The 26,623-nt window shown below is 45.9% G+C and overlaps 1 protein-coding gene across 2 annotated transcripts in view; it reads left to right on the plus strand.

Annotated features, from left to right (window-relative positions):
- Positions 1–26,623, plus strand: part of Pka-R2 (cAMP-dependent protein kinase type II regulatory subunit) — a 148,466-nt gene that overhangs the window by 96,082 nt on the left and 25,761 nt on the right. For both annotated transcript variants that reach the window (XM_070540940.1, XM_070540939.1), the window contains exons 2-5: positions 16,445–16,477; positions 18,494–18,546; positions 21,417–21,500; positions 23,140–23,181. In XM_070540940.1, coding sequence (XP_070397041.1) covers positions 16,445–16,477; positions 18,494–18,546; positions 21,417–21,500; positions 23,140–23,181 — 212 coding nt within the window. The remainder of the gene's footprint in view (positions 1–16,444; positions 16,478–18,493; positions 18,547–21,416; positions 21,501–23,139; positions 23,182–26,623) is intronic.

Raw genomic sequence — 26,623 nt, forward strand, 5'->3', positions numbered from 1 at the left:
TCTTCATTTTCTTTTTTTTTTGTATAACAGCTTGACTAACGTCAGCGGGGACACACGGCAGTTATTTCGCGTAAGGCTGGCAGACGCACCAACGCCTATGTAAGGTTTCCTTAAATATAGTTAGTACATCATTTGCCAACGTTTGTTTGAATCAAAGTATACGTTATAATATTTGTCCGTGCACGTTTCTTCGGAAGTTTCCGGGAAACTAACTCTTGAGCTGTTCTTCGGCGGCCTATATTTAGCGGTGCTTTGCACCGTTCAAGGACATTTACATTTAAGTGAGAATCTACATCGGCATCAGGGAGAAAAGAAGCAAGAAAAAAAAAAAGAAAAGCCTGATGATAACGGTCGTCGTATTGGCTCAAATTTGAGCCTCCGTGGCGCAAATGTGAAGCAACCGTGACGCAAAGCATGTGTGTACTACGGGAGAAACTGCGGAGGCGATCCATCTTGCCTCAACCAAGATTTCACTTGCGTGCTCCGGCACTACAAATAAATAACTTAAGGAATACAGGTGGCGCCGCATTCGAGACTGCTGAACACCTCACGGAAACGGATTCACGCTTTCAGACGTCACAGACAGGTTTGCCTCTGTACTGACATATATAACCTCAGGCATGCTTCATATGCATGCACCGCTCATGCATACATGCATCGTGCGTACGTACAGTCTGCGGCAAAAGTTCACGGCCCACGTTGTACGTTGCTACATTCTGGTGCATCCCGAAGCGAACCTAGTGCGAAAAGCAGAACGTGGCTTACTTCAAGGTGGTGCGACCACGTGTTCTTATGTGCAAGCTTCTGGGGCGGCCGAAGCTTTCAGACAGGCTGCTCAGCCGCCATTTATGTGAACTAGAAAGGTAGCCTGCGTCATTTTTTTTTCCCTAAAATTCCGATGTCATTGGTAAGGTGGCTGTCACTTCTGCCATCTGGTCAAAATTTCGCTGTTTATTCTGTGACGAGGTTTATTGGAGTCGCCGAGCGACAGCCCAGAAACGCGGCCCAGCTGGGTGTGGGCGAACAGGCCCTCCCTCCCCCCCCCCCCTCCCCCCAGGCACGCGACGGCGACGGAACGTTCTAGTGCCGTTTTTCTTCCTTACAGCTCATTTATTTACGCGGAGTGCATTTCTTTTCTAGAATATAACATCCACGCACAGCAATAGATATCGAGCAGTTCTTTAGGAGAAACAGAAGGCAGAAACCCTCTTTACGACGTCTGAGTACAGGCGGAAATCGGAGCGATTCTAAACATGGCTGCTGTCCAGTTTGCTGTCCGTTTAGGCGTGTTTATTTGGCGGCTGTTGGAATACGCTTCTGCTTACACCGTCGCTGCACACCTTTGTGAATTCCTGCCCGCTGCGCCTTTGAGCCGGTTCGGGTTATCGAGCCGGAAATCGGTATAGTCGACTCCGTCGCCAGCCACACATTTGGCGGCGTGCGTCGCATTTCGTACATCCTTTACGTCTCCGCTGCTTAAATTTTTTTTGTTTTTTTTTGCAAAGCGAGTTAATGCAAGTGCGTCCTGCAAGCTTCCCTGAATGGCGCAAGTTGCAGCTGATCGCGCGTTGCTCCTTCAGGATGTGTCTGTCGCAAGACGTCAGGACGGTGTGCCCGTTGCAGCCTTCTCCGCTATGCCCGCCTTGTCTGATTGGCTCTGAAGCGTGTCAGGATATTCGCTCGAGAGAACGGAGAGAGGGGGAAGGGGGGGGGGGAGACGCGTGTTCGCGTAGTAGTACACCTCTTCGTCGTCATTTCTGTCTTTTCTATCTTTTTTTTGTCGCCCTGAAAACCGCAGCGACGTGCGCAGTTAGGCTATGTGCGTCACAGGTCTCTATTCTTTCTTTTTCTTTTCTTCCTTGCAGTGCACCGCAGAATATCGGAGCGTTTCCGAAGTGTGACGAGCGCCGACATATGAAAACTTGAGATCGTTTTTTACTCTGAAAAAAAAAGAAAGAAAGAAAAGGACGAAAGGGCTCCAATCAACGCTGTGGAGATGGTCGCGCAGCGAAGCTGTGTTGTCGCCTGACCCGATCGATAGACCAATGTGACGTAGCCTTGGACTACGTCCCTGCGAGCCTGAACACGTCGCCGTCGTGCATTAGAACGACAGAAACCTGAGCTAGTTGGTAAGGATTCATTATTGAAAAAAGTGGCGAGGCGTGCAGACAGGACACAAGAGTAGAGAAGTGGACAACACCGTTGTGCATATTGACGTTGCTGTTCCCGTCACCGCTCATCGCGTTCATGCGAATCTTCGGGAGTCCTAACTATGCGTGGCGCTACCCATAGCGCTGTCGCAACACAAATTAAATCAGTCGCTAGCCGGGTTCTTCTTTCACATATGAAAGTGTAGTGACGTCACTATCTGATTCGTATGCTTCTGTTGCCGCTTCCCGGCAAATGCAGCTCATGCGAACGTATTTTTTTACCGGGAAACGCTTGCGGCGAATGCTGTGCGCGAAGGCGAGCTTTCTGGTTCTGTTCTTTTTTTTTATTTTCTTCGCACGGCCGGCGCCGCCGCTGCCGCAGATGCGCGGAGGCAAGCGCCATCTGGTTGTGCTTCAAGGAACCCAGCGGCGCGCGCGCCTTTCGCTGTGATTGGTTGAGTTTTTGGCTACGGAGAAGAGAAATCCCGACACCCTAGTCATATACACAGCTTCGATGTACAAGAAGAGCGTCATTTTTTGTCTTAAATACGGACAGTTACAGCCGTATCTAGCGAGACTGTAAAGGCTCGCCATTCGATCTCGATCATTCCCCTTCCTTTCCTTACTCTCTTCCTCTCTCACTCATTCCTTCCCATCCTCTTTTCCCTCCGTACGTAACGAGTGACGTAATACTCCTTCCTAGTTCGTTTCCTTTTTCCTAGGACGAGTGCCTAAATATCTTTACGCCGTGGATGTTCATGTGCGATTTTCCTCTGAGAGCTAGTTGAGGCGTGGTTCGTTTGGGTTCGTTTCTCGAACCCCACGTCGCAATATGTCGCCAGCAGCGGCTCCGATGCTGATCTTGTACACGTTCCGGCATTCCGGCTTCCCTAAACTCTCCGATGGGAAATTGTAGCCGCTGATACTTACTACCTGTTATTCGATAATAGATCAATAAATCTGTTGCACTTCAGTAAACAGTCTTCCCTATCGTGATGCTATACAGCTGCGTCGTGTTAAACGTCATCGCTAATTTCTCTATACGTAAAAGTATGGGAGATCGAATCAAACTTGATGCGACATCTTTTACCTGCCTCTTCTTCCTCCCCCTCTCGCTTAGTAGTTATCGCAACAGCACGAGCTGAACAGTTACGTTCACTGTCACTTTCGCGAGCCTTCATCTACATGACCAGTCGCTATGCAGCAGGCGACACCTTGCGGTAATTAAGTGCATGGTTCGCGAAGAGGAAGGCATTATACCGGCGTGGTGTTGTCACGCGACACTTGTCTATAGATAGCCCCGTCGCTTTCGCCCCGGTTTCCCACTTACTGACAATAGGTGCCCACGTCACATTTCCGCGGCGTGCTGCTGTTCCTGGTGCTCTTTCTCTCCCTCTACTTTCATTCCCTACCCACTGTGCAGCGCGCTTGAGGTGTCCTCTGCTGAGAGACAGTTACTGCGCTGCACTGTACCCCAACCTTTCCTTCCCATAATCAAGAATCTCCTTCTCTCTCTCTCTCTCTCTCTCTCGCGTCTTGAGCCCACTCCTCTATTTCCGTTACAGGCACGCGTCGATGTTTTTATTGTCGCGCGCACTTATACACGCACGTTTATCGGCACAGCTATAAATGTCTCGCCTGCACCCTGGCGCGTCTTCCGGGTGCGAAACGGGCCAGCGGCGATATACGATGGCTATAGGGAACCCAAGCTCAAGTTTGGGCGCGCGACGACAGCGCGCACTGCTGCCCCAGCGAGCGAGCAGTGCAAAACTGGGGATAGACGGCGCCCGCGCCGCCAGGCGCAACCAGTTTGCAGGCGGCCACTGCACGTGCGCGCCCGCGCTATTCAGTCGAGCCGGGGCACTGGCGCGTCGCGCCGCCAGCTGGGAACGTTGTCAAAAGGCTTCTTGCGCGAAGTTGACTTTCCACAATGGCAAAAGCGGCCCCACCGAAGCGAAAGCGCGGTCCGAAGTACTGCTGTGTCGTGGGCGGGTGTGTCGTAACGAGCCCCTAATTCTCGTACCTTCAGTACTGGCACAGTTACTTCACTGAAGCAGTGCATTCTACAGCATGAATGTTTTTATAACTCATTTGGGAATAGGTCCGAGACATCTTGTTCTAGGCGTCTCTTTGGCTTCCCGCTTGGCTTGCCCCATTTCTGGGGCTGGCTGATGCATGAATTTACTTCTTTATTGTTGACGTAAATGCACACCGCAGCTGCGTGCTTGCACTGAGCCGTGATGCCAGCTTTGCAGGTGCATCTCCTTCTCGAAAGCAAGAATTCCTCTTTTCATGACACGACCACTGCAGCTATGAAAGAATGAAAATAAGGGCGAGACAGTGAAGCCATTTGCCACTACTTTTCAAATGCAGCTGCCTTCCAAACTTGCCTCTACAAATATTCAGCAACATGGCATGGTGCGCATTTCCAAAACTAACTCCAAGTTTGCACCTCTGCCACAATACTCCAGGTTGCCCTATAAAGCGAAAATAAAGGCAACATAATATGCTTACGTTTACTAATAAACATTCAGCACAGTGTTTCGAGTGTGCGTTCACTAGCGCGCTAATTACGCGAGCGCATAACGCGCACGATACCATATCGCGCCTTTAATTCTGCATCACTCACACTGAACTGCGTTCGCGCAGCAGGTTTTATGCGCCTGTAAAGCCGATACTTTCACAAAACTCGACTGCAGGCATGACGCAACCGCCGAAATCAACGAGGTGAGCAGTTCAACTAGCTTCGCAGTGCTTAAATTTCAGCTGCCTCGCCACCAAGTCAGTGGGTGATCCTCCAACGGACAAAGCACAAGTGTTGTATCTTCCCAGGCTTTTCATTGGGATGCCATGGCCGTACAATTATTTTTTTTTTTCGCACGCCGCAAACGTTCGACTCCGACAGTAGACGACAACAACTGTAAGGCTGCCATATCAAAACAACTAAAGCATACGCTTCATATTCGACAACGAAAAAACATCGAGAGTGCGCGGCTTCATTTCGCAGTGTGTATAGACAATCAATATTTTTTAGCATATGACAGAATGACCCTCACCTCGAGGTACACGTCGTACACGATATGAAATACATTTTGCATTGAGCTGTGCATCGTTGCCGTTGATTGTCTGCTCCACAGAGTTTACGTGACTGACGAGCTTTTTCTCCTTTTTACAAGTTGGCTTTCCTAAAAATAGCTGGCCGATCTTTTTGAAGCCGCACTGAAGGCGATACATTGTGACGCGCCGCACGTGCAAAGCGAGGAGAGGGCCCTGCACGTGCACAAAAAAGCGAGCGGCTGCAGCAGCGGCGCAGCAGAAATGCGCAGTGGATATTCCCAGTTGCGATTTTTCTGCCACAGATGGCGCTACCCGTCAGGAGCAGTGGCGCCGCTCGCGGTGCTTGGGTAGCCTATAACTATACGCACACACCGGGCCATGGGACGCCCTGCAGGGGCTCTTGTGGCGACGTTGCCCCGTTTAGCCTCGCGTCACTTCCCCTCGTGTGGGACCAGCATCGTTATATATATATATAATATATGGGCGTATGCGCTCACTATTACGTAGCTGTCGCACTTTTGCGGTTTTGACACGTTAGCATTGGGGGGGGGGGGAGTAGGGGGGGCTGTCAAAATGGAAGGTGTGGGAAGCCGGTCACGGGATAATATATACATTATTTTCACCAAGAATTAAAGTAAATATTTGCCTAATTAACGAACTTTGTTAATTCACCTTTAAACTAATTACATTAAACTGCATATCGCAATTTACGAATCGTAGTCGGTGACCAAAATTTTGTTCATATCCACTTGGAACTAATTCTATAAGGATAACGCCAGTTTCGAGACGTGCGTTTCCCAATTTTTCGACGAAATGCATAGGTGTTCCAGTAACTTTTGACCTTCAGTGCATCAAACCTTTTTCTTTCTTTCTTTCTTTCTTTCTTTCTTTCTTTCTTTCTTTCTTTCTTTCTTTCTTTCTTTCTTTCTTTCTTTCTTTCTTTCTTTCTTTCTAGGCGTTCCGTTATTCGGGCATCCCAGCGCTGTGCATGCTAAAGCTCTCTGGCGTGAGTTCAGTCCAATCGAAATCTCCCCGTGTTCGCAGTCGGATAACGTTGGCGTCGGACTAATGCAATGCCCGATCTTGAAAATCGAGGAATGCACGGAGCCACGACGTTGTTAACGGCGAGCGGCGTCGGCCAAATCCGCGGTCGAATTCCGTCGGCGCGCGTTTTTCCCCGCGTGCCTGCAGAGCCCGTCGACTTCGGCGAAAAAAAAAGTTCTCGATTCCCCGTGGCTGGCTCTGCCGTCGATGAGGATAGCAATAGGGGCTTGTTGGTACGGCATATCTTATTTTGTTATAGCGCAAGCTATTTTGTTATAGCCCAAAAGCCTTCTTTTGTCCTTGTCAAGCTTCCGCTATAACAAAATAAGATCTGCCGTCGAGACGAAGCTCGCGATGCGAAGAGCGGGCATTTTCGGCCTTCGCACTGACAGCCGGAATTCGGGATAGCTCGAGAGCAGGTATAATGAGAATGTAGCGAGTGCCTTTTTTGTTTTTCTTTTGATAACGACGGACGGCGTCTCTTGTGACGACCGGATTGGTATTTTTTTTTTTTGCGCCTATCCGCCGTGCTGTGGGCAATAGGTTAGGAATTTACGGAGCCTGTCAAGCTGCCGCGAGCAGCTTTCACCTCCCCCCCCCCCCCCCGGCCCTATTCACCCCCGCCAGTTATCTTCCGTACGACTAGCACCAGTCTACGGAAGTAAACTTAAAATAAAACTCTCGCGAAACTGAACTAAAGTTCGCTAGGAAGCGCAGCAGATTGATTAAGTCTGGCGGAAGTCACGGTGACCGACGCAATAAGTTGGGAAAGAATACCGCCGAGGATGACATCGGAAGCGCGGATGTCGCACTTATAAAGAAAGCAATACTCGTAGAGAAAATTGCGCTGCGCGTATTTTCTTACGCCTTTAATTTTTTCGTCGTCTGCTCCGGTTCGTGCGTTCAACCTTAAACGTGCATAGCGCATTCTTGGCTGAAAAAAAAAGGTTATTTAATCTTCTGATCGATAGATCGAAGCGCAAGTAATGTGGTGAGATGCAGCGGCTATAGAATTACACGCACGCAGACAAGGAGAAATGCAGACGGTTGGAATGCGTCTTCGCTGGGCACTGTGTATATATGTAGTCACGCGGAAGGGCTTTCAGCTCACAAGCGGTGACTGCGTGTCTTCCTTGGACTGGAAGACGGAACCGAGACGTAATCGCTTTTCGAGTCGTCTCTTGTTACCGGCTGTATTTCAACAATCTCAAAAACCCATCTGTTTTTCGTTTTAATGCTGAAGCCAGAATTTTCTGGAAAAAGATTTTACGCACGCACGCACGCGCACACACACATGTTGATGCTGCCACCTGACCCTTTCATGTCAACTTGCGATATTCGAAACTCACTTGACAAGCGATTTTCGTCATCTGAGAGCACACTAACGTCCAGATCAAATTAGCGTCAATGTTTCACGAGAGCTAACAGCTAGCAATATGACCAAACCACTGTCATACATAACTGCCCGCGTCTGACTTTACATCCGGGTTTGATTAAATTACGTATTCGCTTACGGGTTAGTAATTGCTACGGGTTGAATTCAGTGTGCGTTATAATGCATACTAGGGGTCGCGCCTCATATATATATATATATATATATATATATATATATATATATAATTAACGAGGAGAAAGGGGTTAACCGAGGGGCCCGATATTTTATTAGTCATATCATATCACAACATAGGGGAAATTACTTGTGCGTAATAAATGAATTAAAGAAACGACAAATTAATGGAAATGAAAGTAGATGAAAAGACAACTTGCCGCAGGTGGGGGGGAACGATCCGACAACCTTCGCATTTCGCGTGCGATGCTCTGCCAATTCAGCTACCGCGGCGCCGTTTCCCCGTCCACTTTCTTTGGTGGACGGGAAAACGGCGCCTCTATTATTATATATATTATCATATATATTATTATAATAATCTCTCTAATATATATACACGAGAGAGAAAGGCGGTGCAGGCCGAACGCTTTCAACGAGGAATGTAGGTTTTGTGGGGAGGAGGCAGACCTTTACCATATGGCACGGGCCCGCCGAAATAATCGGGAGCTAGATGCCATAAGTCAGTGAAAAACTCAGAGGTGCGAGGCACTCTGTCCAGCTCAGACCTCGAGAGCCGACAAGAACCCATTCATCGGGAGAGCACAGACAGCAGCAGCCTTCGCAACTACAGGGGTATATATCGACCACGTTAACCTCCTTTTCTTTCTTTTTTCTTTCGAATAGACGTCAATAAATATTTTTCGTCATAATCATATGCCACTGTCGTTGCAGCGCTGTTGCGACACCTTGGCGTGTATAGGTCTTCTGCTGACGTGATCGTATACTCCCCCCCCCCCCCCAGAAAAAAAAAAAAAAAAAAACATCCGTGGCATTTGTATGTGTGCGTGGCCAGCTCGGCGAGCAGTGATGACGACATTCTAAATTCCGACTGACCTCCGCATATACTCTTGCTCCCCTCATTAAGTCGCCGGCTTATTTACTTATTTTTCTTTTCTTCCTATAGACTGATGACTGGAATTCGTCGCGGGGAATTCATTTCGTCGTCGGCTGGTTTGCTTCCCTCGTGATATAATTTTTTTTTTCTCACCAGGCGCGCTGTGCATCCTGCGGTGCATGATATTGTGCAAGCGGAACGGGCGACCCCTTGTATTATCGTTCCGTATGCGAACGCAGGAGCTTCTGGTGCGCGAATATTGACGTTCGTATACAAGTCGAGTGTACCGCGGTGCATTTTGATACCTACTTTGTTTGCTGTTTTCCCAACGTTAGGTTTAAGGACACGTGTATGACGCGGGCCTGTCCGCCTCGTATATAGCGCGCGCCGATGTGTGTGTGTCTCTCTCTCTCTCTGTGTGTGTGTGTGCGCGCGCGTGTGATAGAGAGAGAGGGAGAGGGAACAGATATTTTTAAAAAAATGGTGCATTACTTGAATGTATGTTACATGCCCCACGAATCGTAATCTCCTGGTACCTGATTAAAGGTGTTCACCAGTACACTTTTATACCCCTGACACACGGGCACTCTAAAGTCCTTTAGGTAAGGGGACATCTACCGGAAAGGCGTTCAAGTGCAGTGACACACGACAAAGGAGTATCTCCTTTACGGCAAAGTTCCTTTTCGGGAAAGGAGATCGCGCAACTACTTTTCGAGCGGAAAAGAAGTTACTTTCGCACACAGCGTGCAGAACTCGTCAATAGAAGGAAACCTGCCACACAACTAAGGTGCCCATAGGCATTTTTTTTACCTTGCGAAAATGTTTTAATTGTTAGCGGTAATACAATTTGTCGAATAGTGAAGATTTCCTCTAGCTATACTCTCAAATGCTCGCATAACGTCGCTAGTGCCGCCATGTTGAATTCCGGCAGTGTCGTCGTCGTTTGCTGCGCGCACGTGGTGTGTTCACGTCGCGAGATGGAGACTGCACAATCAGCGCCCGCAGGAAATACCCAGAAGAAACCACAGTTGTTGGAACAACATATTGAATAAAAAGCGTTACGCCTGCGCGCACAAAGGAAGAGACGACAAAGACGTGAAAAAGGACGACAGAAACGCAGGCGCCACCAGAATGAACAACACGCACAGCAAAACACCGGCTGCACATAGTTGCTAGACCAAGTTAAATGGCTGCTAACAACGCAAAAACGCGAATAAAATAAACGACTATAAGCATTATTAGTCATCAACAATAAAAAATATATATATTTAGGTTCCACAGTAGCTAAGTGTAATTAAATACGCAGCTTTTTAAGAATGCTTTCTCTCTTGTGGCTTTAACAGCCAGCGCTATTTTTATTGCGGCGTTCATCTGAGGAACTACCTAAAGAAGAAGAAATGAGTGCGCTGCCGTGCGTCATCGGCGCAACTCCTTTCTGCAAAGGGTCCTTCAGAGCAGCAAAAGGGGTTTACTGGAAAGGACTGTAGTTTTGCCCGTGTGTCAGGGTTAATTACGTTCATTCTTTTTTGACATATGGTAATTGCGAAATAGAAACCTGGCGCGAAGTCCTGTCGTTTTAGTGAAACGCGACAAGACTTTATTTAGCATTATGCTTTGGAGATTTAGTACGTCTTGAAAACTTGTTGCGAAGTGCGCCGATTTCGGCTTCTTCAACGTGCGCACGGAGTGCGATACGTGAACGTTTCCTGTTGAAGTCCGCTGCTGCTTCGAAATGCGGCCGCCGGCTGTGTGGAATCGAACCGGCGACCTCGTGCTCTGCACGAGAACGCCGTAGCCGTGCAGAGGAGACTCCGCGGAGTCCATTCCGCGCGCGCCTCTTCGAAGCGGCAGCCGTGGCCGATTAAGAAGTCGGTGAACCTGTAAATCTATATGGCAGCCAAAGACGGGCGCTTACGTATACACTACGTCATCGATATAACACGTGACCCCTTACAGCTACTCTCGGGGTACACTGGCTCTCAGGGATTAGGTATACTCCGAGCTGCACGCCCCCTTACGCCCCTACTCTAATCCATGGTGCCACCCGCCGTGGTTGCTTAGTGGCTGAGTGCCCGACTATAGACATCTTACACCTAAGTTCTCCCTCTCTCCCTCTTTCACTCCCCATTCCCCTCCCCACGTGTAAGGTAGCAAACTGGACTCAGTCTGGTTAACCTCCCTGCCTTTCCGTCTTCCCTTCTCTCTCTCTCTCTCTCTCTCTCTCTCTCTCTCTCTCTCCATATGTTGCTGGGCTACTGAGCACGAGGTCGCAGGATCGAATCCCGGCCACGGCGGCCGCATTTCGATGGGGGCGAAATGCGAAAACACTCGTGTGCTTACATTTAGGTGCACGTTAAAGAACCCCAGGTGGTCGAAATTTCCGGAGTCCTCCACTACGGCGTGCCTGATAATCAGAAAGTGGTTTTGGCACGTAAAATCCCATAATTGAATTAATAATCTATGGTGCCGCCGTGGGAAGCATACAGATGCTTGCCGTTTGCAAAGCATTGTCACGCCTTCTGCCGAACGTCTCGTTTTTGCTATCCTGTAGCTGACGGTGTACGAATCATCCGTGCTTCTACTCGACGCGAAGAAACAACGCGCCTGTCATTGGACACGTGTCAGCAGCGTTTAGAGATCTCCTATAGGTATCCGAGGTATTGGCGCTTCACTGTCTCCCTTTGTTCTGTCCCTTTTCAAGAAATGTATTTTGCGCCACAATGTATACCTAGGAAATCTAAGCACCAACTTGCCCAGGAAGAAGTCCCTTTGGAGCGTTTAGAGAGTTTTGGAAGGCCTCGGACGGCTCGGCGCTGCGCGATACAGCGTGGCGGCGGTGTAGGTGCGGTAGACAGGCAGTACGCGCGTGCGCTCTTGACTCCTGTATAGTACAGCGAGTCGCGGTAAGCTAAATCTCTCTAGTTTCTCCCGCGCTATAACTTGTTTAGGGCGGTCTCCGCCCGCGTTCTTGCCCGTGTACGTAGCGTACGTACAGCCATAGAAGCCGTGCCACCGAAATTCGGATTGTTTTAACCAGCATTGGCGTTTTTTTTCTCTCGATAGTATCGAATAGTGAGGCCCCATGTGCCCCTAATTATTTTAGTGCATGCGTTCGTGTGGTAAGCGTATGCCAGTCTGTCACGACTATAGTGTAATGATTCGGGATGCGGCCTGTTGCATGCGTTAGAACGTGAAGCTTCTTTAGATTATGCAGCATAGGGGTCGAAAGCTTGCTTCCGTGGGCTTCACAAATTGTAACTACCGCGCACTCACTCATATATAACGCGAGATGCACATCACGCCGACGTAGGCATCGCAGTTGGATATACTAGGTGGCTTTTTTTAAAAGTTATCATAATTTAAAAGAAAGAGAGGAAGAAATCGCATGTGGCAGATAGCACAATTCTGACCCTTGAGCTGGATTTGTTCGCGCAGGCGGGTACTATTTATTTGCACAATAAATGGACGCCCAATATTGTCTAGTTAACAAAATTTGGCCAGTCAGCTTTTATCGAATTACTATTTAGGAACACAATGAAATTTACTAATTCAAGCCAGTGACTTCGTATAAAGTTGAGTTGTAGCTTATAAGACGGGCGAGGCAAATATTCTTTTTCTTTCGTAGTTGCGATTGCGTGGCCTTTGCGCGTACAACTGCGGGTATACGCGAGTCCTCACGGTATCTTCTTAATTGCCTGTCAAAACGATGTGCGCGCGTGGTGGAGATTCATTTATAGACGCAGTGATTTTCTTTGCGCAGGTACTTCAGCGATAAACTGGGACTCCTCTGGCTGATGGTACTTTTTTTTCTTTTATAAGCTCGCGCCGAAGCCGTAATTAGTACTTTGCTCGTATCGCAAACCGGGTTGGGCGTCTTCGTCATCATAAGACAATTATTTCCGCTGCGTAGGTGATGGTCTCGATCCGCATTTCGCATTGCATCCGCATTCCGACATAGAAAGCTTGTCTGCTCGCTTGTACGCCGATTCACTCCCAACCTTTCCTTGGTTGTACTATGTATTAGGATATAGCTAGCCTGACGCTACATTGTGTCTGTGTGCGTGCTTGCGTGTGTGTTTAAAGTGAACTCGATACACTACTCCGAGGAGTGCTGCCGGTTTATTTTTACTTTTCTATTTTTATTAACGTGCGTCAGCTTCAGTATCATAATCGCTCCACCATCATTTTCTTCTTTATCTTAACCACGCAACCGTTGAATATCCAGGCCTAACAGAATAACCCAAACCGACTTCTCGGTTTTTTTTTTTCCTTCGAAACAGCTATACACTATACCATATATGCGAAATCTGCATGTATAACAGAAACAAAAATAAAGAGAGAAATAGTAGGCCCATGAAATGCGATATCTGGACCCCCCCCCCCCCCCCCCCCCCCCCCGTCCACTCATATAGTGGGTGTGGACCACTGATCCTGAGGTAATCGTGATCATCGTGGCCGCCAAGTCGGACTCGACTTGGCGACTGCAGTAGCTTTGAACTTAATTTTGCGCGACATCTTGCGTCTGTATGTATTACGTATCCAAGATATTGCGTAGAATGAAGAATGAAGATTTCGCACTGTACAGTGGCGCTGCCTCTTAACTGCAGTGAACGATCTCCGGTTTGGAAAAAGAAAAAAAAGAAACAAGAACAGAAAAGCGCGTGCATCGACGATGATTGTCACCGTAAGCAAATAGCCGAACGCTTCTAATGAGCTATTCGCTTTTTCAAAGCAGTGATGGGATTGAAGGCGTAATATTTGTTCCAGTGAAGACATGATAGCTCGCGGTATCGAATCCCGGCCACGGCGGCCGCATTTCGATGGGGGCGAAATGCAAAAACACCCGTGTACTGGGGTTAGGTGCACGTTGGGCTATGGTTCGAAACGTTAACAGCGCTTAGGCTGTGCGATTCCTAAAAAAAAAAAAAGCCTCCCATCATATTCCAAGAACTTGTTTATATGCTACTCGACACATTTGAGCAAAACCACAAGGTAAAAGCAGGAGCCAACGTTTCGACAAATGGACTTGTCTTTTTCAAGAAAAAAGACAAATCCACTTGTCGAAGCGCGGGCTCCCGCTTTTACCTTGTTCTCGTTTTGCTCATCGTCTTGAATTTCCATCTGCCGCCTTCCCCGTGTTTTCCCTTGACACATTTGGGTGACTGGCCTTTTGAACTTACAAGTCTTTATCGCTCACTCTTCGCTGGTACGAGAGATGGGGTAAGCGTGTGACACCATTTAGAGTTACTGTATATACGGAGCCTCTTCTGCAACGTCATTCACTTGTAATTAGACCAGTGCAATAAAGCGCGGGAGCGACTTAGAATCCGGGGTGAAGCTATCAGTCTGACCGGCACGCGATATTTCTCAAGGCTGTGGTGCGACGCAGAAGGGAAACCCAAAACCTGAATCGCATTATTTCCAAATGCACTTGTATCCTGTGCGGAAAATGAAACTGTTCATAAAGTCGTGACGTACTTGAAGGACGGCGTGGTAGGTTAGGATGCCTCGATGCCACGGCGCTGACATCAAGGCACCCTATGGTAGGTGGGTACACTGCGCCCTCTACCGCCGAACCATGAGAGTCCGGCTTGGTGTTGTTAATATCTGTGACGTCACGGGGAACTTGCGAGGGAATTTCGAGTCGACGTCGATCGCCGCTAGTTTTGCGCTCGATCCGTCGGTTTCAGCCGCAGCATATGCTCATTGCGTGTCAGCGGTGTAGTCTCCTAGCCCGGTGCAGCGTGGCGATTCTTTTTCTGACGATTCTGTCCCAACAGCTCGTGCGAATGTAGAAGTTCAAGAAAGAATAGAATTGGAACAACATATTTACACCATTTCGGCCCTGTGAGTATAGTTCCTATTTCGTACGTGCAGCCTGTCACCCTAGCTCAGTGCGTTATTAGTATATTGCAGTGCCGACGTTAAATGATCGACGGTCAAAAGTATAGTAATATGCTGGAAAAAAAAGCAGGCGTAGTAGAAACTGGACTACGTATGTGGATTCGCAGAAAATAACGTGGGATTTCGTGGTTGCGGGCAACGCAAGGTAGCGCCACAGAGGGTCCCACACATCCATCCATCCACTGGGCGGCCACCTGCTGACTGCCCGTTCGACAAGAACCTCTTTTCGCGGCTGCGCATCAGGTTGTCGGCATACTGTCCAGCCCGTTACCGAGTGGCGCCGTGCGCTCCGGATTCCCGAGTCTCGAGTCGCAGGGGCGACAGGTTCGTTCTCGGGCATGCCCTCCTCTGCTCTCCCGGCGCGCCGAATCCAAGCGAGGCGCCTACGCCGTTAGTGTGCGCGCCCCACATACAGCGAGTGCATGGGTACGAAGGAAGACGAAGCGCGCCGTCATGTCCAAAGGTGAGAGCGGCCCGTCGATCTTTCGCGACCAAGGGCCACCGACTGACCGCCTCTGTTTTGCCCCTTTTCCCGTCCGGCCTTGACAGGAGAGAAGAAAGGTACGGCCCGTCGGGGGGATCGCCACGGTGGCGGGACCAGAGTCTCTATACGCGCGCTTCGTAGCTGACCGCCTGTCTTTTTCTGTCTTTTTCTCTCGTCGTCCACGACAGGGAAAAAACGTAAGCACCGACGTTCCCAACTTCTCTCTATCGCTTCCGCGTGCTCGCGATGACTCCTCGCTCTGTAAGTATGCACCGGTCGAAGACGTGGCTGTCGTCGTCCCGACAGGGGCTTCGATCCTTTGCCGTTTCCTCCGGCGCGCTCGTCCCGTGTCTGTGCGGGCCTCCACCGCGCCGGCGCGCAACTCTACGAGGGGGCGCCGCTGTCGCAAGCTCCGTGACGTCGGCGGAAGTCGCTGTGCGTGACGACGCCATTGCGTAACCTAGAGGGTGGGGAGTAGCGCCTGCGGGCAACTCCCAGTGTGGCGGAAAAGAAAGTTGGGCGAGTTTTGTACGCCGGCGTGATTGACAGTTACTGCTGTGTGGGTTGCATGTGTGTGCGCAAGGTGCGGAGTCCTTGTGTTCTTGTATGCGCCTTAGATGTGTAAACCGTGCCGTTGCTAGTTGCTTAGCTCCTTCGGCTACAAGGTGATGCTTGTACGTGAAGCGGACGAGCTTGTTTGGCTGCGACAAGCCATGGAACTGTTATGCTATTTTCACTACGATGTGCTGTGATTTGTCTTTGGAATTTCTGAGAAATGTGTTTGATATGTCCTTGATAGGAAAACTTTGTTCTCAGTAGTAGAAAAAACTTTATGCTTTATTGCAAGCACATGCATGCATCTTTAGAGTTGAAATTCCATGGAGGCTTGTGGTTGCCCACATCGTACGGAAACTGCATTTATAAATTAGTTCAAAAATATGACCAGCCTCGAAGGTATTAAACTGATGCGGCTTACATTCAGCCACTTTCCTCAATTTTCTTTACCATGGACATAACATGTACATTCTTCTTTAGTTATGACCACCATTACTTGCATCGACTTAGGTTGGTATAAAAGGACATAAATGTGTGCTCAAAAACATGTTCGTGGAGCGTTGCTGGCATTCTCTCACTGCACATTATAGCAACTTCTCATGGCCCTTACTGCTGTAAGGATATCTGAATATGACACTGCTGTAATAACGTCAAAATTTTATGCATGTGCGCTGGAAGAGCAATGAGAAAATTGAGCAAAGGGGAGCGTCAAATTTTACTCATTTTAAGATGCTGCATGTTGCTGAGTGTTGCTGTCTTTGCATGTAATTCTCATATATCCCCCACCCTCTCTCTCTCTCACTTTTCAGAGCCACCCAGCCGGTTTTCAAGGCGCAAGTCTGGTGAGTTGCGGCTTCCTTCATACAATGCCATAAAATACTAATATGGCTGCATGGCACTTGGGCCATATGTAAGGCAGCTTCTTTTCGTACTGGCCTGGCATTGTTACTTGCATCAAAAGTTTCTTTGAAATGTAGCACAATACACAAAAACAGTATGGCAGTTAGGTCAACTTGCAACTTACCTATGTTGTTAATTTAAAGGGACTGACAACCAATTTTTATGGTACCCATTTCTTTTACTGCAATGGAAAGCTTACCATTCTGAGTTCCAAATCATGAAGTGCTAATGCAGGAAACACTGTGGAACACTTTTTATCAAATTTTCTATCTGCAGTGAGGATATAGTCGTTCACTGGAAGCATGCTGAAAACGGTGATAGGTGAACGTGATAGTGATGATATGCTGGCATAAGTGGGAGGCAGACAACAAGTGTGGCCATAGCTGTAACAAAGTATGATTTTGTTCATCAAGTCGATGTTCCTGCAATCCATGTTTTCCGAATTGTTAAATTATTTCTGCAATAATAGTTCCTTGTTTTCATGGTTTTCTGTCCAACTGCTTTGGTATTTAACCAGTCAAAACAAAATCATTTGGATTGAAAACAAAATGACGCCTTTACACGTGATACGGAGTTTAGCGTGTTGCCATAGGCGTCTGCGGGTTTTGGTTTCCGAAGCATAGAATAGTGTACAAGTGTCTAATAATACACTAACTGCAATTTTAAGCAATAATTAGGCTGTACTTACTAACAGTTGACTTACGTACAGTAATCTCATAGAATACGTCTGAAGTACCAAGATTTCACCTCCAGCTCTCGCCACTTACCAGTTTTTGAGACTTTCTTTGCCAATTTAAAATCATCATCATCATCATCATCATCATCATCCTGGTTATGCCCACTGCAGGGCAAAGGCCTCTCCCATACTTATCCAACAACCCCGGCCATGTCGTCCCTGCAAACATCTTAATCTTAATTTAAAATTATAACTCTTACTAAATTGTGAACAGCATGCTAGATTCTATCACAATAAATCATGGTCAGACATTGTTGGAAATTAAATTACAACACACTCTGGCCAGTTCTCAGTCCCTTTAAGAACGTAAGTGCTACCAGATGCTTGTCAGATGTGGCAAAAACCTTTGTGTCCTTTCATGTCTACAAATGATTCCAGCATATTGACTTCCTTTCAGTTCCATTGCACAATGTGAAGCTGTCACTAACAGTTAGCTTAATAAAAATGGCATTGCCATTGTCATATTGCTCTTGGTTGTCTACTCATTCTGGTAACGTGGTACTGCTATTACTGAGTGGCATATCACCTGGGTACAACACCAATTTTCTGATGCAGTCTGACCTCAATGTAACTTACATGGATATAACAGTTTCCAGATATAATGCAGTTAACCTAATATGTTTCTTGGCAATATTTGTATGTAACAAATACAGGGGAGGGGGGGGGGGTATTCTGTAAGTGTCTACAGAGTGAATTGTCCATTTCAAACAAGCACTGACTGGATAGAGTTTGAGAGCCGATGGTGATGATTGGCACCTGCTCTACTGGCTTCGAGTTCTATCCAATCAATGCATGCGTAAATGGCCCCAGGTTTGCAATGAATATTGGACATAAAGAAATTATTTTTGTGATGGATGCGGCTTCATTATAACGAGGTTTATGTGTGCATATTCATCTGCACACGTCAGCAAGCACCTCGGCTTCAAATTGGTGCTTGCATATATGCCTATGTGCTTTGCACAGCTGTGAGCGCTGAAAGAATAATGAGTGGGAATTCTATATAAATGTCTGTCAAGGGTGGAAAATTGCCAGAGAGTATTGCTGCAGAGAGTTTTACAGGGAGATGAAAATGTTATTGGGGTTTTCGGAAGGCAGCCTAATTGATTGAAGTGGAGTTGTTGGCTTTACTGGAAAGTAGACATAGTGACTTCTTTGTGTGAGTGATGATGTGTGATTATGCGCAGAGCCCACAATGCTAAGGTTTGTCTTAATGTGCTTGCAGTGTTTGCCGAGCACTATGATCCGGCCGAGGATGATGACGATGAGGGTGCCAAGGTGAGTTAAGTGCATTGTGAACATTTGGGCAATGCCCTGTTTGATCAGTGATAATTGAAAAAATTGCGACACATGAAGTGGAAAGCATAATACACTGTATTACAGCTGAGTTTCATTTGGCAGTTTAGGTGAAGGCATGGTAGATAACATCATAAGAGGAGACGTGGCATAACATAGAAAATAAAGAAAGCTCTACGGTCAGATATCATTGTGAGTGAACGTTTGAAAGATCATAAACTTACTGACAAAAGGAATTTCTTCCCAGGCCACACATTTTCAGCTTTTATTTATAAAAACAAAATTTTCATTGTGTGAGCTCTACGTTTGAATGTAACTACATATCTTTATTTTGGAACATGGTGGCACATATCACTTTGCGATATGACACATATACATTTGGGTCCTTCAGTACATGCAGAGTGTCCATTTATTGTCACATTTATACTCTTTCCTACCTGACCTGTATACAATGGACTGGGTGTTTAAAGGAATACTAAAGGCAAATATTAAGTCAAGGTAAAGTGATACATCAATACTCAAAAACATCTCTAAGGCTTCAATACTCTGACACAGAGCTTTAGTAAGTGCGAAATTGAGGTGAATTTAGGACATGATTTGAGATTGTACTAGGACTTTTTAGTACTAGCCCAATGATGTAGCAACTCCTCATTATAAATCTGTCACAAGTATTCAACCACTGATAATAAAGGGATCGTTGCATTGCATTGTGAGGCAGGAGAAAATGCTACTTGTCCTGTTATAACAAATTCTTAGAAAAAGGTATTCATCTAGTAGCTTCAATACTCTGACACAGAGCTTTAGTAAGTGCGAAATTGAGGTGAATTTAGGACATGATTTGAGATTGTACTAGGACTTTTTAGTACTAGCCCAATGATGTAGCAACTCCTCATTATAAATCTGTCACAAGTATTCAACCACTGATAATAAAGGGATCGTTGCATTGCATTGTGAGGCAGGAGAAAATGCTACTTGTCCTGTTATAACAAATTCTTAGAAAAAGGTATTCATCTAGTTATTGTTGACGACGACGCAGCAGGGGGTCAAAAGACTCATCTTTTGCTTGACCCCGCATTGCCTGCATTTTCATTTTGGTAGTGTGTATTGCGTAGTGCTGAACCTATTTCACCGCCTTGAAAAGCTCATTCTAGAGATTCAACCACATGCACGCAATATTCAAGTGACACGACAGACCTGACGCACCTCGAGATGGGTGTGACATTACGAAAAAAGTAGCGACAATCTTGCATTGTTGTCTGAATACATATAATTGTATGTCTGTAGAAAAAAAAAATCTCAAACGTGCAGAGAGGCCAAACTTTGAATCGGAGGGTACTAGATATAGTTTCAATATGGCGTCATTGCCAGTCAGTGCATTCCATGTCGACAGTGGCAAGTGCTGTGGTGCCATCTGATGGCTGAAAATTAAAACACTTTTGGGACTCCATGGCCTCAGATATTGTGCACGCGTAAGTAATCTCGGATACATTGTACTTGGTGTGAGACGAGACAAAGTGCAGGCACACTTTACCATTTATTTCTTGCTGTAACAGAGCCTGCCTTGTTTTGCAAGGCAGTCTAGACCAGAAGTGAGGTCAAACAAGCTAGGTGATACCAGGAGATACAGCTGTTCATTCTCCAGTTTGTCAGTGCAGCAGGTCACACAGATTGTCTTCCTGAATTTATTTATTTGTTGTTATCGTAACAACCACATTTTCCATTGTACCTTGTTTTCTTATGACATCTGAAGTGCATCCTGTACTTTCTGGTTAATGCTTTCACATGATAGCATTTCAGTTGATACCTCGCTATCTCCTTCTGTCTTTTTTTTAACGAAAGGTATGACAAATTTGTTTTGGTGAAGAAGGTTGTTTACCTCCCTTTCATGCAATACCATTAATTGCAGCTCCTGCTTCTCACCATGCCTTCTTTTGCAAGGCAGTCTAGACCAGAAGTGAGGTCAGAGAAGCTAAGTGATACCAGGAGATACAGCTGTTCATTCTCCGGTTTGTCTGTGCAGAAGGTCACACAGATTGTCTGCCTGAATTTATTTATTTGCTGTTATCTTATCAACCACATTTTCCATTGTACCTTGTTTTCTTATGACATCTGAAGTGCATCCTGTACTTTCTGGTTAATGCTTTCACATGATAGCATTTCAGTTGATACCTCGCTATCTCCTTCTGTCTTCTTTTTTAACTAAAGGTATGACAGAAATTTGTTTTGGTGAAGAAGGTCGTTTACCTCCCTTTCATGCAATACCATTAATTGCAGCTCCTGCTTCTCACCATGCCTTGTTTTGCGAGGCAGTCTAGACCAGAAGGGAGGTCAAATAATGTGGGTGATACCAGGAGATACAGCTGTTCATTCTCCAGTTTGTCAGTGCGGAAGGTCACACAGATTGTCTGCCTAAATTTATTTATTTGTTGTTACATTATCAACCACATTTTTCCATTGTACCTTGTTTTCTTATGACATCTGAAGTGCATCCACTACTTTTTGATTAATGCTTTCATGTGATAGCATTTCACCTGGGATCCCACTATCTGTGCATTTTGACTTTGTTGTGCTGTAAATACGTGGTGTTCAGGTTCTTCCTCTTTTTTTTCCCCTACATTCTTATGTCAGTATTGCAGTTGGTGACTACTCTTTAAGTTTTCTTCATATTGTGGTGACGCGTTGCTTTTGTAGTTTTCTTTTTTCTGCTTGTAATTGGCAGAAAGCTTAAAGGTAGAAGTTCTGTAGATATTTAGAAGTACTATGTTGATTGGTGCTGTAAAAGTGGAACAACGTGGTTATGAATTGAATAAGGTGTAACAGATTCCTTGGTGCACTGCTCACATTTTGTCCAGGTGGTGCATCCAAAATCTGATGTGCAGCGCGAAAAGCTCGGCGAGGCAGTCAAGAACATCCTGCTGTTCAAGTCCTTGGACGTGGTCAGTACATCTTTCAGCTCCCTTACAGATGTGTCTAAGCAACTTTCTTTTTGTCTTTCTTTCTTCTTTTCTTGCGGTTACCTACTTACTCAACCAACTCTTTTTTTATGAAAAACCCTCGCTACCCTGGCAACCCAGCATGCTGCCCGTGGTTGCAGTTCATCAATAAACACTAAGCGCAGTTTATTAACTTCCTCCTCCCCCTCTTTCTCATCATCATCTTTTACGTTCGCACTGCGGGATGACTAAGGCTTCTAGCAACAATCTTTAATTACCGCTGTCTTATGTCTGCTAACTTCATCATATGCCTGCAAGTTTCATCGTCTCTATCGGATCACTTAATTCTCTGCAGTCCTAAACTGCATGTGCTCCTTGTTGGTAACCATTTTGTAACACTTCACAGGCTTTGAGCTATCTGTTCTATGTGTTACATGACCTGCTCAACTCCTATTCCTCTTAATCTGAACTGGAATATCAACTATGCCCCTCTGTTCTCTGGTACTCGTGGCTGTCCGCCAATCTCTTTAGTAATGCATTTCATTTTCCTTTCCATCGCTTGCTATGTGATCCCTAGTTCCTCCTTCAAATTTTCTTGTTATCCTTCAACTTTCAGTCCAACAGTGTAGTACTGGTACATTGCAATGATTGTCCACTTTTCTTGTCTCTAAAAGCAGTAAGCTTTGGTGCGTGACTTTAGAGTGTCTTCTGAATGTATTCCCATGAATTTTGATTATTGTGTAGATTTCCTCCAGGACACAGTGATGGGTCGCTGTTCCCCTTACAAATTTTACGTTTAACCCTTTAAGTAAATGATAAACAAGATAAACAACAACAACAACAACAACAATAATAATAATAATAATAATAATAAACAATAATAATAATAAACAATAAACAAGATGTCAAAACACATCACTATTCCCATCGGGCGCTATGTGCACAACTGTGTACACAAAGCTAGTGCATCAAAACCAAAAGTATTGATTAAAATTACATTTACAATGTGTCGCAAACATCTTGTAGCATTTATGATTTGACCTGTGCTACAAATTTGAACAACATTTGTAAAGTGTTCTAATAAATTGACGTGGAAGGTAGACGAATAAGTGTTTGCCCTTCGTATCGGTTTGTCTTCATGTAGTAGGTTCCCCCTTCTGTCATGGTTTTCACAATATTTTCCATCGGGCATATATTACAAGTGTCTCGGTCGGTGATTTCTAAGTATGCTAGACATAAAATAGTTGTTGTTTTCATATCTGATGTTTTTGTTAAGAGTTCTCGCTTAGAGTCCACATTCTGTAAATGTGACAAAGCCACTGAAGAATTGGTAATTCCTAGATTGCTCTGCAACTGTGGGGTTTTCGAGATTCTGAAGGTACAAGGAATGTGATGAAAGTAAATTTTCAATGGACAGAAGTGGCACCTAAAGGAGGTATGGCTTGGCTCTCCGCAGCACATTCCTTTACCAAATGGTTCATTTAATTCCGAATACCTTTAATGCAGCTCGGACATGAAGGAAGGCAATAGATATGTGTCTAAATGAATCAACAAACATGTTAAATGGGTGATGTGAACATTTTTGGTAGTTTGTAATTTTGATTCAAGTCTTGCTTTAACATTACTTTTTCTTACTTTGTAGGCTCAGATGCAGGAGGTCATAGATGCCATGTTTGAGCGGAAGGTAAGTGGATTTCTTGCTCCAGTAAGCACACGTTTAGATGCTGTTGTGATTTATCGCAGGGATCAAGGGAAATGAAATCGATCTGATTAACGGCAAAGCAGGGGGAGCGCGAGCATCAACGACAATCTTCGTTTTCGTCTTTTGCTGGTGTTCGTATATACTGTCGACTCTCGTTACAATGCACGCTGATAATCCAACAGAAAATGTTCGTTTTATCCAAAATCTTTAATATCTGAAATGACTCACTTCTTAAACTTTCGTCGCGATGTATAACAACATTATTGCAAAAAGTGAGGGATGAACTTCTAAAGTAAAAAACAAACAAAAAATGCCACAGTTTGGGCGAACGATTGCATAGGCTCTGAAAGGGCAAGCTCCACAGAGAATTGTGCCACTTCCTTGCGATCAAACTGCTGCATTTGCTGCAGTAAGGTAGTGTAGTCACCAGAAAGATCACCAATGGCGAAAACCGAAATGCCGGTTGTGTCAAAGATAGAGCACCGCGTGGAAATGCGCTGTTTCCACAGCTCGTCGTAACTTTGGCAGAACTGAATGACATTGGCGACCGTATGGGGGATATTGAAATGAGCGTGTGGAAGACATCGTCCTCAATCCCCCCTTCATTATGCCTGATTTTGTCAGCTTCTGGTATAGCGGGGTTGTTGTGGTCGCAGAGGTCAATGACATCTTCTATATACATGGTAATATTATCACCCTATTGCTGGGTGCGACCATGCAAGCAAGCTCTGCTCTGCACGGAGCTTGCACACAGCAGGTTGGCCGAATACTTCTGCAAAGCCGACCAGTTGGCAATGTCAACTTCGTGTTTGTGAAACCAAAGATGGGTTACATCGCTCAAGTAGAATATGACATTGTTTAGTTTGGCAGCGTCATCCCACTTGTGTACACTCACTCGTTCATAGGTCGTAGGAGGACAGCCAGTCCTCTACGTCATAGTCGTCAGTGCCGCTGAATATAACAGGGTCACGCTGTCTGGGAACATGGTGATGCGTCGTCAGGCATAGTAAAGGCTGGAGGTACAGTCCGAATACGGACTTCCAGGATGAAGAGGGAAACCAGCAACTCTATCAAATGTGAGCACATGTTTAGATGTACAGTCACCGATCTTCCGGACCTCGCTTGGACCGAAAAATAGTCAGAAAAATCAAACAGTTCAAAAAACTCTTTCAGCTAAAAAAATAACATTTATTAGTTTTAGAACAGGGGTTAAAAAAATCTCTAATAATGGCCTGCCTCATACTACGCTTGGAGGCGATCAGATTTGCCTGAATTTGCTCAAGAGTGGCGTCGTCTCCGTACACAGTCTGAGAAAAGCGTCACCGGGTTGGTGATCTCAGCTCTCTATTGCCGGAGATCGCCATGGAGATCGAAGAAACTAGTCACGTTTCTTCGCACTACTTGGCTCTTGCCAAGGCACACGAGGTGGGGCCAATCACACAAATGTGAAGCCACACAAATACATAGAAAGATGCGACGTCCTCTCTGAGAGACACCTGGTCTGTGGACGCAACATGTGCAAATAGCAACCAATACTTCAAAATAAATAAATAAATAAAAATAGATGCCACAGTAAGGGATCATGACAATAGTGATGACCAAAAGAAGAAATAATCAAGAAATAGTGCTGTCTTCTAGAGCATTTTGTCAGCCAAGGAAGAGCAAGCATGGCCTCAGAGACTGGCAGACGTAGCACGCTGTCTATTGAAAGTGTGCGCATCCCAATTTTGGAGGCTATAGAGCAGGCCACTGGAAGCCAAGCTTGGCCAAGCTAATGAAAAATCCAAATTGACGGCTCCCAAGACCAGGTAGCGTACTCGGAACGGGCAAATTAGTCCAGAAAATCGAACATTAGGGCCTAAATTCGTCCTAAAAATGGTTGTGAAAATGCTTTAGCTCTTTGGGAACCCTGACGGTGCATTTATACTGATGTACTGATGGCACATGCTTGCAACTTATGTCAGCAGTAGTTGCCATCGCCTTGCTCACTGCGTTTACATTAATGCGACAGAAGTGCAATGCAGGTCATGTAAACAATGTTATTTGCTTAAAAGGCACATAGCATCATATGTGCAAAGCAGGGGTAGCTTGAGGTGAAAAATGCATATGTCAGCGGCACATGTAAGCAGAAGCATATCGTATCAGGAATGATGGGAATGCATTTGTTGTGAGATGACAACTGGCCAGACAATTTGCAGCCGCTGCTGCCACACCGTAGAACATCAAAAGAAACATGGCAGCTGGTAGAGATGGGCAAGCACAATTTTAATTTAGTCATGAGTATGTTGAGGGCATTTGACTAGTGTCTTCTTTAGCAATAATAAATTAGGTGAACCTCAGCAAGATCCTTCATTAGCAGTGTAATCTTAGCCAGGTTCACTTTGAGAAGATAGAAGCCAAGCGCTCAGTTGACACTGGTCATATCAACAGTTGCATATCCGCTGCGAAATTAGGTTTCTGCAAAATAAACAGCACTTAAGTTTGCCCATGCGGACAAAGGAAGGAGAACCTGATGAAATGTTGCTGATGCTCTGCAGGTACTTTTGCTGCATTTCACAACTCAACAACAAAAAAAGGTTTGTCTCAAGTGAAAGCACTAACTTTCAAGCGTAGGTGACTGTAGGTGTCGTCACGTCAGCTTGCTGGGCAGCAAAAGGCGCATTCATGTAACCGGTGATGCATGGGTAATATGCCATGTGGTAAGAGAATGCAATATGCCTCTACCATATCAATGTAAACATCGCTACTGCTGTGCTTAGGGATGAGGCTAGTAGCCTTGAGCTTTAGTAAAAGTTACTGGAGCTGGTTTTGTTTGCTCAGATGCTGTGGCGCATTTCGAGAGGTCATTTCCATGTAGTTGTGAAATAGCTCAAAGAAGGCTGCAAAGGGATGCTAAAGCCAGTCTTGTTATACAGTTAATCCTCAACATAATAAAGTCAATGAGATCAGCGATTTGGTCCGATATATCGAAATGTTGCTATAGTGAAATTCAGCTACTTATGCAATTAAGTACAGTCGCCAATAGATTTTTCTTGTGCAGATGGGGCCGTAAGATTTTCTGTATTATCTGGCACTCGGAAAATGCAAACATGAATGAGAAACAATTTCATTTTGTGGAATCAGAGAGTCGGCGACGAAAGATAGTTTCGTGCCATGTCGATGATACCTCCACATTTGTAGCACGAAGCAAAGCCAGCCGCGCTGTCGCGTCCACTACGGCCCACAGTTCGTAGCGTGGTACATTAGTGGGACGACACCGTCATGAAAATTGCTGGCGGCGTGGAGCGAATGCTTTGTCTGCTTCTCTGACACTCAAGATTGTGCAACCTCAGGTACCAAACACGCGGGAAGGCAGTGAAAATAACGCCCCGCCATCTTGGCACACCCACTCTTTGCAGATGTAGCAGATCGCCTCTAAATAGGT

This window comes from Dermacentor albipictus, chromosome 6, assembly GCF_038994185.2.
Source record: "Dermacentor albipictus isolate Rhodes 1998 colony chromosome 6, USDA_Dalb.pri_finalv2, whole genome shotgun sequence".
In the NCBI taxonomy this organism is placed as follows: Eukaryota; Metazoa; Arthropoda; class Arachnida; order Ixodida; family Ixodidae; genus Dermacentor; species Dermacentor albipictus.